Source organism: Oryzias melastigma, linkage group LG20, assembly GCF_002922805.2.
Source record: "Oryzias melastigma strain HK-1 linkage group LG20, ASM292280v2, whole genome shotgun sequence".
Taxonomy (NCBI): Eukaryota; Metazoa; Chordata; class Actinopteri; order Beloniformes; family Adrianichthyidae; genus Oryzias; species Oryzias melastigma.
The window spans coordinates 23,956,909-23,971,316 of NC_050531.1; the positions used below are offsets into that span (position 1 = coordinate 23,956,909).

The 14,408-nt window shown below is 40.5% G+C and overlaps 1 protein-coding gene across 2 annotated transcripts in view; it reads left to right on the plus strand.

Moving 5' to 3' along the window:
- The window catches only part of cubn (cubilin (intrinsic factor-cobalamin receptor)), a 94,714-nt gene that overhangs the window by 11,676 nt on the left and 68,630 nt on the right, over positions 1 to 14,408 (plus strand). For both annotated transcript variants that reach the window (XM_024261754.2, XM_036217374.1), the window contains exons 10-19: positions 2,316 to 2,411; positions 3,551 to 3,675; positions 4,462 to 4,654; positions 6,039 to 6,157; positions 6,238 to 6,472; positions 6,590 to 6,771; positions 8,131 to 8,293; positions 9,503 to 9,693; positions 10,409 to 10,565; positions 11,700 to 11,875. In XM_024261754.2, the coding sequence (XP_024117522.2) occupies positions 2,316 to 2,411; positions 3,551 to 3,675; positions 4,462 to 4,654; positions 6,039 to 6,157; positions 6,238 to 6,472; positions 6,590 to 6,771; positions 8,131 to 8,293; positions 9,503 to 9,693; positions 10,409 to 10,565; positions 11,700 to 11,875 (1,637 nt within the window). The remainder of the gene's footprint in view (positions 1 to 2,315; positions 2,412 to 3,550; positions 3,676 to 4,461; positions 4,655 to 6,038; positions 6,158 to 6,237; positions 6,473 to 6,589; positions 6,772 to 8,130; positions 8,294 to 9,502; positions 9,694 to 10,408; positions 10,566 to 11,699; positions 11,876 to 14,408) is intronic.

The window sequence follows — 14,408 nt, forward strand, 5'->3', positions numbered from 1 at the left end:
TTAATCTGATTACATTTGTGATCGATTGGCAGCACTAAATAAAAATAAATGTTCTAAATGTGCAGTTTTGTGTGTTTACATATTGTGATTATTCACAGATAATGAGTGGTCTGCAAATACTGTAGCAAAAAAATAATGATTAGGATCAGTCACGAGGTTTGCGATTAATTAGTTAACTTTATTTTAATTGATTCCTGCCACAAGCTTTTTTTAAATCTTATCTTCTGTATTACAAACAATTGCCCGCTTCTCCCTTCTCACCAGAGTTAAATGGACATTACCCACATTCATTACACAGTTAAAACTTTTGCTTCGTCTGTTCATCAAACTTCACAAATAGCATTGCTTAAATGACTTTTCTCCAGAACTCTTGCTGAAGTGTTGTATAATAAACTTAGTAAATTGATATTGTAACTCCACCTACCTGTACCCTGGTAGGAGGCTACTTCAGATCAAGAACTTATCTCTATTCCCAAAATTCGTGTAGGAGGAATGCTGAATTTAATACTGACTTAGTAGACCCTCCCAACCCACAATCACACAATCGACACAATTTTAAATATAAAATAAAGAACCTGTTTTAAATTAGAAAATTATCAGAAAAAAAGGAAAAACCTTAAATCTTAAAACAAATTGTGAGAATAAATTCACTTATGGTTCAACAGTGTGAAAAAAACACAATAGGTAGAACACTTCTGTATAATAATCACACAAGAACAATAACACATTCCAAATCAACCCTTACACTCTATGTTGGATCCAACACTAATTCGCAATAAATGTCCAAAAAAAATGAAATTTTTTAAACTCTGAGATCTCAGGGGGAAAAAATATTTTAATAAATATGGGAAAAAAACTCAAGGAGGGGAGAAACAAATGCACAATTGAAAAGAGAATGGAAAAGCTGCTTGGAAGATCCTAGGAGTGGGAAATCCAGCTGAACCTCCTTCCGGTTGGGAGCAGTGCATCCAGGAAAACAGGTGAGGCCACAGCAACAGCGTGGATTCTGCTTTGAGCCTCCAGAGCACGGCTCGCCCTCTGAAGGGGGGGGGGGGAACCAGCCTGCACACACGTGCGAGGAGGTTAGCCGACTCGAGCTATCCTTCTTACATTCATTCTAAATAATATCGGACACACTCATACTTTTCAAAATTAATAAAAACAATTCCACTTTCTTAAATGATATTTCTGTTAAATTAAATAAAACAGATATTACAGCAAACATCTACTTTCCCCTTCTCTACAAGCTAGCACTTCAGCTTGTTCGAGTGCTAAGCCCATTCAAACATCAAAACTAAACTCGCAACTCACCACGGTATCTTCAAAATCGGACTTTTTGAAAACCCTGGAACAATCTACAAGTATCTGGAACAGGTGCTGAACTATGTACAGCAGTATGTTTTCATTAAGGTCACTTCTCCTCCGGTGTCGTCTCGCTTCGTCTCGTTGTCTCACCGTGGTCGGATATTTTGAGAAAACGTTCTCCTGCGTTGGACCATCAGTACTGAAGAGTTAAATGGTCCAAGAGATTATGAGAGCACTTCAGAAATTAATCTGAGTTACAATATCAAACATTAAGGTGGGGTGAATAAAAGGGTCAAATAAAGCTGCACACCAGAGTATTTAGTCTGTGTAAGCCTGTAAAGTCTGCTTTGCTCTAAAGAAACCATTGAGTTAATCTCAAGTTAGTTAGTAAAGGTAGAAGAGCATAAAGCCCAAGAAAAAAGAACCATAGGTAAAAATCAAATGTCTGACCAGTGGCATTTATGTTTCAGGCTATACTAAACACTACATCTAAACAGCTGCCAGCCACTCTAAACAGATGAGGATGAAAAAAGTCCAAAATGCTGCTTATGTTGTAGTATCAAAGCTCAGAATGAAGGAAATTAGAGAGAAGCAACAAATGTTTGGATGAAGCCCACAGCTTCTGGTCCCAAATTTGATGCAAACCAGGAAGTACTAAACACAGAAAGGAGCCTCCTGGCTTCCCTGCTGCAAAATCGGACTTGTTGGTTTGTGCTTTGATTAGCAGGGGAGTAGAGCAATGGATAAACCCAACAGAGAATCACACTTACTTTTCAATTTGTCATTTGTTTTTGATTTGGGCAATGCAAGTTTCAGTCAAGATGCTGTACTTTAGGGTTCATTTTTTTATGTACAGAATCAAGATGGTGACGTCATTGATGATCTGTTCAGTCTAGTACTTTTGATTGTAGCATTAAAGTATCAGTTCCAAGTCCTCTCTGGTGGGTAAGACAAGAATAAAAGTACATCCCAAGAGCTCTTTAGTAAGTAGTTCTCTTCTGTTTGTCCAGGTTATGAGGGGGATGGAAGAATCTGCACACAAGCAGACATTTGTTCTTCAAACAATGGAGGGTGCTACCCATTAGCCAGCTGCTCCTCCAGCCCAGGTAAAACAACATGATATTAAAGATGTACATGAACAAGTCAGGAGTTTGTTCTTGTGCGTTTGCCCAATGCTTGTCAAATGTGGTCCAATTAATTGTAATGTTAAAATGTCAGATCAACATGAATAATTTTGATTTTTTTTGGGACCAAAAGGCATTTTAAATCCTTTAAATTTTTCTCAAAAATCAACAGTGCATTTGCTCACTTTTAACTGATTTTGTGTGGGGCACGGTGCTCAGAACCGAATGTAGGGTACAACTGGTAGAACTACTAAGATGCACTACTTGATGGATTGTTGGATCGTTGCACCTGCTGTGGTCACAATGTGGCATAGTCATGCATGCTGTGTATTGTTTTGTGTTTTCTGTGTTACAACAGAACCATTTTAGGAGTTAATATAAATAAGTTAAACAAAGTTTGACCTATCTGTCTTGTTGCACTTTCTGCTAGCTTTTTGGACTATTTTGGCATTTACTAAGATTTTTTAGGCTGTTTTGGAGTTTAGCTAATATTTCAGCCACATGCTAGCTGTTCTGGCTAATTTAGGCTTTTTAAAACGTTCTTAAGGCTATTTCGAAGTTTAGCCATTTTTTAAGCGACATGCTAGCTGCTTTGGCTAATCTAAGTTTTTTTTGTGTAATTTGGCAATCAGCTTCAGTGTTTTCAGTTATTAGATTCAGTGATTTCAGCTATGAACTTCAGTGTTTTAGCTATCAATTTCAGCATCTTCAGCAGCCAAATTCAGCTTACAGCATTCACACTAGCACAATCAAAGGTAATGCTATATATCTAGTTCATAATTATGTTAAAAAGTTACTGTTTTAATGTCTTAAAATGTAGTTTCAGAGTGTTCAATAAATATTGATCTTGTTCGGGCCGTGACCTGAGGTGTGTTTTGGATTTTGGCCCCTTGTGCGATTGAGTTTGACACTCCTGTTTTAGTCATATCACAATAACTAAAGGTAACTGTTTTGTATCACTTAAAAGTCTTAGAATGTGATGTGTCTATGTATTTTTCTTAACAAAGTTTGCACTCTAAGTGACTTTTCCAGTTGAAGAACCTTTTTTACATGAGCACAATTGAATGACATCTACAACAGGAGATGAAGGTCTACTTCTCCTCTCTCAAAAATTCCCACAGGTTCAAACTTACCTGTCTGCACCTGTCCATCGGGGTATGTAGGCAATGGTTACGGTCCAGCTGGCTGTACGCAAATCAGTGACATCTGTCAGACCAGCAACCCCTGTGTTCATGGACAATGTGCGGTAAGACAGTACGGTATGAGTTGAAGTGTGTTTCATGTACAGTTTGCACATCGATCATGTCTGTCGTGATCAAACAGGGAAAAAAGATGGATACATTGATGGCAGAGTCACAGTTTGCCAACGTGGGGTAAAATCAAAACTTTCTTAGTTTTGTTTACAAATTTTGTTCACGCTGGATAGGCTTGTTCAAGGATGACGTCGTGAAATGGGCGGGACCAACAAGGAGCGAAAGGCGGAGGCTCATACATCGAGTCGTTTTAGTTTCGGGTATTAAAACGGTCCACAGAAATTAAATGATTTGTTTTTTAGTGTTCCAAAGGTAATAAATGATCATATATATGGATATACTATAGTTTACTCTGAAAGGCTAAAGAAAATCATGGTAGGGCCCCTTTAAAAACACTGATCTTGGACGTTTAGCGGTCAGACTACCAGTTCTCTAGATTCTTCACTTTTGTGCACACAAAGCTTTGACACAAACTAAGTGGGATGTGTCAGTGCCAAGATCAGAAGACAACAACCAAGGTGAGGCAATTGAAAGTCCTGGAAAGAAGACCTGGTGTCTAACTTTTAAGGAAAACCTTTGATTTATTACAACTTTCAAACAATTGATTTCAAAAACTAGTTTTGTAAAGGCAAAAGATGAAGCATAGTGGTAATGTGTCACATGTCAATTAAGGTCACTGTGTAATGGCAAAAGGAAGTTCACATCTCTTCATACTTGTGTACAGTTTCACAAACTGCAGTAGTTTGTGAAGTGACTACTGCGTGTCTTGTCATTTGCAGAGCACCACCTCTTCCCCTGGTTACATCTGCAACTGCACCCCTGGCTGGCAGGGAGTTCTCTGTGACCAGAACACGAATGAATGCTCAAGCAACCCGTGTCAAAACGGAGGAACATGCATTGATGGCATCAATGCATTCACATGCAACTGTACTTCCCAGTGGACTGGCCCTCTCTGCCAGACGCCACAGCAAGGTATGTGTGTGTATGTAAGTGTAAGTTCATTTACAAAACAATACAACTAGGCAACTAAGCAGGATTTGAATTTGAAAGGTTTGCATGACAAGAAAATGACAACAAAGAAGATACAAACTAGTAACAAGATAGCACATTATTAATCAAGTTTAGGAAATGTTGTGATTTGTAGTGAGAGCAGGGAACAGGTGGAGGTGGAGTTAGAGAGGTGGAGGTTTGCCCTGGAAAGGAGAGGAATGAAGGTTAGCCGCAGTAAGACAGAGTACATGTGTGTGAATGAGAGGAACCAGAGTTTAAGAGTGAGGTTACAGGGAAAAGAGATAAAGAAGGGGGAGGAGTTTAAGTATTTAGGGTCAACAGTACAGAGTAATGGAGAGTGTGGAAAAGAAGTGAAGAGGAGAGTGCAAGCAGGTTGGAATGGGTGGAGAAAAGTGTCAGGTGTGATGTGTGACAGAAGAGTTTCAGCACAAATGAAAGGAAAGGTGTACAAGACTGTGGTGAGACCAGCCATGTTGTTTGGACTAGAAACAGTGGGACTGAAGAAAAGACAGGAAGCAGAGCTGGAGGTAGCAGAGATGAAGATGCTGAGGTTCTCTTTGGGAGTGACCAGGATGGATAGGATCAGGAATGAATACATCAGAGGGACAGCACATGTTAGAGGTTTTGGAGATAAAGTCAGAGAGGCCAGACTGAGATGGTTTGGACATGTTCAGAGGAGAGACAGTGAATATATTGGTAGAAGGATGCTGAGTCTAGAGCTGCAGGAAAGAGGTCTAGAGGAAGACCAAAGAGGAGGTTTATGGATGCAGTGAATGAAGACATGAAGGTGGCTGGTGTTAGAGTGGAGGATGCTGAAGACAGGCTTAGATGGAGGAAACTGATTCGCTGTGGCGACCCCTGAAGGGAAAGGCTGAAAGGAAAAGAAGAAAGAAATGTTGCCCATTGAACTAACGTTTAGTAAGACTCAGAGATGTGTTTGAAACTTTTTGTAACAGGTAAATGGCAGAGAAGATCACTTTCTGAGGGACTGCTTTAGGCTTTTTATGAATTTCTTTACAGTTCTGTTGATCACCAGATTTATACAAAGGATACCTCTGAAGACAGAACAACTCCCTTGTAAATCCCTAAATGCAGGACAACCACCCTTTGTGAAAAAGTGGCTTGATTTTTATTGTAGTATATTTGCATTTCCTTGAAAGTGTCATATGGGGACTGAAGTTGTGCTTTTAAAGTAATCTCCAGCAAAGACTTGCTGGTGAAGTGAAGACATTTGTAGTTTACGGATGTGTTGGAGCTGCAGCTCTCAAACTCTTTGGGAGTTGGAGGTCATTCTGTTTGACAGTTTTAACACCATAACATTTTGGTAACTTGTTGTGTGTTGCAGAGTGTGGAGGAGATCTATCGGGTCCTGCCGGCTCATTCAGTTATCCCAATACCCCCGGGCATGACCAGTATGACCATCAGGTCAGTTGTGCATGGGTGGTCCGGACCGATCCAAACAAGGTAAGTCTTTCTTTTAGAGGCAGAGATTTTGCTGTTTGATCTCTATCCTTTAGAAAGTTCCTTCTGATGCTCTGTTCCAGATTCTACGAGTCACTTTTCCCTACTTCCATCTTGAGCAAAGTGCGGGCTGCAACTTTGACTTCCTTGAAATCCACGATGGCGACAGTCCATCCTCATATACAATTGGAAAATACTGTGGTCAAAATGCCCCAGCAGAGCTTCACAGCTCACACAATGCTCTGTACTTCTGGTTCCGCTCCGACAGCTCCATCAGTGCAGGCGGCTTCACAGTAACATGGCAAGCTGAAGACCCAGGTGGAAACCGCTGTTTCAGGATTTTGAGTTTTTCAAAATATGACAATGACAGAATGTCTATTTAGACAAGAAAAGTAAATCCTGATAAATGTGTGATAAATATTCTCCCTATTTCAGTATGTGGAGGCGAACTAACTGATCAATATGGTAACATAAACTCACCTGGTTACCCCGGAAACTACCCACCAGGCCGGGACTGCTATTGGATGGTGACAGTGAATCCTGGCCTACTCATTACCTTTGCCTTTGGGACTCTTAATCTGGAAAGTCATCCGAATTGCAGCTATGACTTCTTGGAGGTGGGAACACTTTCTTATCCAATAAAGTAGGTCTTTGTCCTCGTTTTTTTTTTTTTTTTTTAATCCTACCTTGCTGAAACTCACCTGCCTTTAATGACTGCCATATCAGGCTTTTTATTAGCTTGGTGGTGGGCTGAATGTGGAACATATGCAGGACAGTGTTTGCTGGGAACCAGCATTGGGGAGCGCTGAAGTAGTTCATTAGTATTTCAGCCTTGCTGGGTTATTGACCTCTATCAGATTCCAGGGACATTTAGTTCACTTGAAACTGAGTTAGTTGACAGCTGACTGAGTGAGCTTTAAACCAACTAAACTAAACCATGACCAGTATGGGTCTGACTCAGGTGGAATGAAGTTTATGTTTATTCTAATGAAATTTAAGTATGTCTTTAGAACAGGGGTGTCCAAAGTCAGTCCTCAAGGGCTGATGTCTTACATGTTTTCCAACCAACCTGTCATGGAAGCTCCTTATTGGCCAAACACACCTGATCCAGGTAATCAGCAGCAGATAAATCAGGATTGACTTTGGACACCGCTGCTTTAGAAGGTTTGATCTGACTTAGAAAGTTAAATTAGGGTTAGCAGGTGAGTTTAGCTTTGGTGTGAAAAGCTGCTAACAGATTGACAAAACAAGACCGGCTGAGTCAATAACCAACACGGTCGCAGTAAAATGCGTACATATGCCATGACTTTGCATTCTGAAATACCGTGTATAATATACGCCAAACACGCTTTTTGCGTGCATATGATACGCAATGGTAGAGAATAGGTTGCGCCGGCGTACAATATACACGACTTTTTAGGTTTCGTTTTGATCACGTGGTCAGAAATCCTCCGGCTCTTTTCTAAATGACGTCGTTCCTGGTTAAGGTTAGGATTACGGTTATGGTTAGGGTTAGAAAAGCAAATTGATTGTTTGTGGGGCTGTCTGTGATGCTCACGCCTCCACCAGGGGACGTGTCAAATGTGGAAAACACATTTTAACACGTTTAGGACCGCGCGTATTATATGAACGGAAAAACCGGTTTTGCCGTATATTATACACGGTATTTCCCAAATTGTGACATATGTACGCATTTTACTGAGACTGGGCTGCAATAACAGTTAAGCCTTCAACAGCGGAGCTCCAGTGTTTATGTTCTTTGATTTACTGTAACTTTTCAACCGTAAACACGATCATTCCAGTAGATTGGAATGATCTGGAATCATCGTGTAAACAGTTGAAAAGTTACAGCACGTTAAAGATTTTGTGTTTAAGCATCACCAATGACACCTCAGGTTTTAAAGGGTTAAGTGTACTTCTGTCCAACAAAGTCTGTAACCAAGTTTTAGAGCCTAAGTCGATACTTGCTGTTGTAGATCCGAGATGGTCTTCTACCAGCAGACCCAGTTCTTGGAAAGTTCTGCAGCACTGGAACTCCCGCCCCCTTGCAGACGACTGGCCCATTTGCCTGGATCCATTTCCACTCCGACTTGTCTGTGTCTGACAGAGGCTTCCACATCACATACACAACATCACCAAGTGAGTCCCATACTTGCATCCAGGGTCCAACATTAATGTTGGAGGGAGACCATCCACACAGCTCAGTAACATGATCTCAGCATCACATAAGAGCTGCTCTGCTTCCATCGCTCTTTGGAGAATATGCTCCTGTTCCACCTGTTTTTTTCCTTGTGAAATGATTCATTTATTTTTAACTTCTCACTCATTTTGATTTGTCCAAAGTAAGCCAGAGCTCAATGAAATACCACAATGCTACAGTAACCCAGCTTTCCCTAGTTCTCTATTGTCCTTGATGGAGGTCGTGCACATTGATTCTGGAATTTGAGGAACTTTTCCACGTCTATCATTACAGTCCAATGTGCTTTAAAAACCAAATTCCACAAAAACCAAATTCCACTTATGTCTCACCCTTTACATCTTCACCAGCCAGTCATCTTTTCATTATCTGTCATTTCGATCTTAAACAAAGAATAAAACATACCTAAAAGTCACATTCCAGTCATCTGTTATCTGTTTTCAGAGCAGTCTCAGTGATATTTTAGTTATGATTATGCCTTTTTAGCTATAAATAAACTGTAGTTTCTAGGGCATAGTTTCTGCTGAGCAACAGAAGTTTGTCTTTGAGTTGGGTGCAGGACTGTTGGTGCAGAGTAAGCCCACCCCCATTTCCCAACTGTATCCACTCTCTCTCCCTTGCTTGAAGACTCTCACAACCCCAGCCTAACATTAGCAACACAAATAGTGAGCAACATCAGAGCTATCCAGACATACAGTTCTGATCCAGATTCCAGCTCAGATGAGGAAAACAGAGACGTTCATGGATCTATTTGTCTGGAAGTGGATGATCAGAATGGAGCGGAGCAGGAAGCTGGTGCCTAGCTGTAGTTTCTACATCTACATTTCTACAATTCACAACAATCTGTATAAAGAACTACTCAGAATCACAGTTTTATTCTTTTTATATGTCCTCCATCATCAAGAAAATGTTAGAAACACCAAAAACGTATATTTCATCAGATCTAAACAACCAATAACACATTTTTAATAAAAGGACCAATAGACAACTTGAATGAGTGGGAATAGTCTTGTGATCATCTTTGCTTCACAGCCACAGTTGTGGCAAATGATTGAAATATGTTATCATCTGATTTGATTTAAGACCCTCTCAGAGCACTGACACTGTTGAGCTGTTGCACGTCTGAGTTGGTCATCTGCTGTATGTGTCAGGTGACCCTGGTTGCGGTGGTACATTCACTGACAGTGAAGCTGTCATCATTTCCCCCAACTGGCCAAACAACTACGCCCACAACCGCCAGTGCATCTACTTAATCCAGCTTCCTTCAAACGAGAAGGTGGCGCTTAACTTCACAGACATGGACCTGGAGACTCACAGTGACTGCTCCTTCGACTACGTGGAGGTATGACCCAAAACGAACTCATGAAAACATCCTTAAATGTTTTCCATACACATACGGCCAGTGAATGTTAAAATGATCAGTTGTCTATTTTTGTGTCACCTGCCTCAGAAATGTATTCTTACACTTGGCATTTCATCCATCAAAATATAATTTCTTCAAACTATCACATTAGTGAGTGAGGGAATATGATAAAGTATGGACTCTGAAGTGTTTGACCTGTATTATATCAACATATGAATTGCAAAAATGGGAAAAAAAACGGAGTTAGAGCCTGCAGCAACAAAGGTCTTGATCATGTTTGTGCAGTTTTTTGTTAAAATAGAGTATTACTTGATTTGAGCTGTTTTTCGAACGAGTACATATGAATAAAGATGTTTCGGATAAAATTTCCCCTTACTTTGCTAAGTCTATATCTGGATTCGTTTGAACTTTGAGCAATTTTAGGGAAAATATTTCTACAGCATTCATTGCTCTTAGCACTGGTGCATGACTCATGTAATGACTGTGTTCTAATATTCAAGCAGCATTACAGTGTTTTACAACAAATGTATGTGTTTCTCATCTTAAATTATTTTATTGTACTGTCACTGCACGATGCATAGCTTTTGTGACTCTAGGAAGACCAATGATTAACCTCCATGGTAGAAGGGTTCCGCACAGAGAAAGTCCCATTCACATTGAATCCAGAGCTGGTTTTCTGTTCCCACATCTGCAGGTCCGTGATGGAAATGTGGAAGCTGCTCCTCTCATAGGGAAGTACTGTGGGAACTCACTGCCTGCCCCTATTGTTTCCTCCTCAAACAGTCTGTGGATCCGATTCAAGTCTGACAATGCAGTCAGCCATTCGGGCTTCAGGGCTGTCTATACCGTTGGTGAGATTTTACGCCATTCATGTGTTCTCCTTGTTAAAGTTACGCTCACGTGTATCAAAATGTCGCCATGCAGCGACCTCAAGGCCAGTTTTTCAGGTAATTGGGCAGGTGGCTGTACGGTGACCATGCTGTGGCATTTGTAATTGGGAGGCAGCAGTCACAGCTTTAAGAAAAAGTTCAAATTAAAGGAGTTTTTGACATCAGGCCTCACGGGAGCATTTGGAGATTGTGGATGGAAGTCTGGCAGAAGGCGGGTGGCAAGCTCCCTGAGCACACTGAAGAGTACTGTGAGCAACCACCACCACTGCACGCCCTCCACGTGCTGCCACCTTGTGATATTTGCATCTGAAAAATGAAGGATCAACTTGTTTGAGCAATTTAAGTTTGTAACTTTGTTTTTGATGTAAATAGTATAATTGTGTATGTAAGTATTACACATTTTTGTTTTGTGTGCTGCACGAACAGCCAATTTGCACATTCTCATGTGCAAGCGGTAACGATCCCCGGGCAACCGGCCGGCCAGTGGCCAGTCACACCTGCTGCTGGCAAACAATTGGCTGTGGCCCCCAACTGTGGTACCATTTCGTCGTCCCTGCCTTACTGACGGCTGCCAAACTTCCACAATCAGCATTTATGACTACACCAACGATTTGCAAAAAGAAAAAATCGTCAGCTAATCTTGAAGATCCTGCTGCTGTCTCCTATAGCACGGTGGCAGTTTTACATGTGACCATAGCTAAGCTGACACATTGATAGAACCATCAATGCTAAAAAGGACTTTATTGAAAGAATTGTTGAATAGAAACATTCATGCCAGACAAAGAGAATATCTGCATACTGGAAGAAATTTCTTAGAAAAAATATTCTTTTTTTTTTATTATTTTTTTTTTTTACCAAAATTCAGTTAATTTTCCCAAAAATCTTTTTCTTTGTAGAGTTAAAGTCTAGCCTGGGGGTTGTAACATAGATCTTTTTTCTTCAAAAGCTTTTGTTTGTATTAATACATTTCTGCATACATCTAAGAGGTGAGCGTCTTGTAAAACAGTACCAGCATATTTGACACAGACAAACCTACAGGGACGAGGGACATGAGGCTGTATCTCTGCTGCTGAACATGGCTCCTCTCTCCTTCAGCTTGTGGAGGAACTCTGTCAGGTACCGGCCAGTTTCGCTCACCTTACCACCCTAACGCCTATCCCCACAACAAGCTCTGTGAGTGGGTCATCAACCAACCTGAAGGCTACGTGGTCACACTCGACTTCCTGTCCTTCGATGTGGAGGGAGGGTCCTGTCTCTTTGACTTTGTGGAGGTAGGTTCTGTTTGAATCAGTTCAATCCTTCTGCTTCCTTTGGAAGACATGTATGCTGTCAACATTAAGGACAGCGAACAGAAGAACAACCTCCTGTTAGCATAGCAGAACCTTTGGAACTAGAAACAATCCAGTCGTTGTTATAGCTGAAAATAGAGTTGACCACAAACTAAAACCTCTAATCACTTGGTCGTGAACAAAAACAATACATTATGTGGCCATAAAGAGTTGAATGGTAAGAGGTATGAACAAAGGAAGATATAGATGCACAAATAAATTGATGATAACGTGGATCTAGATCAGGGGTCACCAACACGTCGCCCGCGGGCGCCAGGTCGCCCACGAGCACCACATCAGTCGCCCGCAGGTGTCTTCTAAAAATAGTACAACTCACTTGTGAGCTGCTCGAAAATTTTATTTTATTATGATGCAATTTTTTTAAATCACTCCTGCCTTCATGAAGAATAAAAAATTAAAACATCTTAAAAATAGATGTTCATTATTTCTGAAGCCATAAACGGCCCATCCCTTTTTTTTACATTTTTTTTAAATCGTCTGATCTGAGCGCTGCACAGCCGTGCGCACCGAGAGGTCCGGCACCGTCAAAGCGCTTTAGAGATTGGGGGTCATATACGGAATCGCGCAGCAGCTCCTCCTCCTAATTTCCTCATCGCTTCACCTGCAGACGCACTTTTGCAGCTTGGAGCCTGAAGTCTCATGAGCGCGATCGCCGTGACAGAAACTTGAATTTATGTTGTGGTGTTTTCAGACAGAAAAAAGGTTCAGATTCTTTCCTGTTAGAAAGCTTTTTCTTTTAACCGCTGAACAGACTTCTCTCTCTTCTGAGTCGAGCTGCGCTGCACGCGCCCCAGACAGAGCTGTGACGTCACCCACATGCTCCCTTTTAGTGAATGAAATGAAAAAAAAAAAAAAAAAAACTTGTTCTCGTTCATTGCCGTGTTTTTAATGACTTATCGCGTGAGTTGGTTTGTGCTTTATCGCAAAATTATAATTTAATGGAAACAGTGTCATTTCGAAACTTTTTTTTTTTTTTAATTCCTAGAATTTCCATAAAGTCTTGGGCAAATGTGTAATGGAAACGCAGCGAATAACAAAGAATGAGGCGTCCCCTTCTCCCTTTCCCACATGGAGACACCGAGAATATTTGATAATTAGTTATCTTTAATGGAAACACAGATTACAAAAAAAAAAAAAAAAACTTGCATTTTTCGAAAAAAAAGTTTGTGCGCGTAGAGGAACTGTTTGGGGGCGTATTGGAATGGATATGTACATTTTTCGCAGAGCTGCAATGGAAATTGACTTTTTTCTAATTAAATGCGCTTCTGAAGTGTCTGTCCGAGTACAGAAAAGTGGACGCCATGAGAGATCAGCGTCACAGCTGATCGTGCATCTCTGTAAAATCAATAACCAAGATTTCCTCATCGCTTCATCTGCAGCCGCACTTCTGCAGCCTGAATACTCGTTCTGGACATTCTTTTACATTCCACTGAACAGACTTCTGACTTGCATCTGAGACTGTCAGTGGACTCGCTGCACGAGCCAGCGCGGCACGCGCGCACCACACTGATGTGACGTCACTCAAATGCTCCTTTTTAGACAATCAAATAAAAAAACACACATTGCCGTGTTTATAATGACTTATCGCGTGAGTTGGTTTGTGTTTTATCGCATTACTATGAAACCGTATCATTCTGACACTGTTTTTTCTAAATTCCTAGAATTTGGTTAAAGTTTCATGTGTAATGGAAACAGAACCAAGAGCTGCTGAGTGTTTCTGAATGGTGCGTTCACTGAGCCCCGGATATCGATAGTAAAACAAAGCAGTTTATCAGAGAAAACATAGGACGCCGGCACTGATCCGGATATAATCGATTGATTAAATAGAGTCGACGTTTTCTCTGAAAAACTGATTTGTTTTGCTGCGGATTGTATAAAAATGACAAAGTTTGTAGCAGACTGAGTTGGGCTGAGTGGCTGTTTGCGTATCTCCAGAGCTCAGTGAACGCACCATGTACAGATTCTTGTCTTCTGTGGGATCTGTCAATCAACGTGTTCAGAGGTTTAAGGAAAATAAAGGGACGGGTGCATGAGACTGAATTAAAGCATTCGAGGAGCGTAGATCCACTAATAATAGTTATTATTAATTAATAATAATTAATTAATAAGTTATAATTTAGTTAAAAACATTTCATTTGGTCATTACCTCAAAATGTGACAAGATCTGTTGAGATTAATAAAGTTGTGAATAATAATATCTGTTTCCTAGCTTGTTGTCATTATTGATAATTATGGTGAGAAATCAGTGTCTTCACATTGAAGAGTATCATTATTCATTATTAATAATGAATAACTAAAGGCAAACTAAGCAAATTTATTATTTCAAACTGGTAGCCCTTCGTATGATTTAGTACCCATGAAGTAGCCCGCAGTTTCAAAAAGGTTGGTGACCCCTGATCTATATCCTCTCAGTCCCTTCTATGCTGGATGAAAATATTGACAATCAAAGATTTTC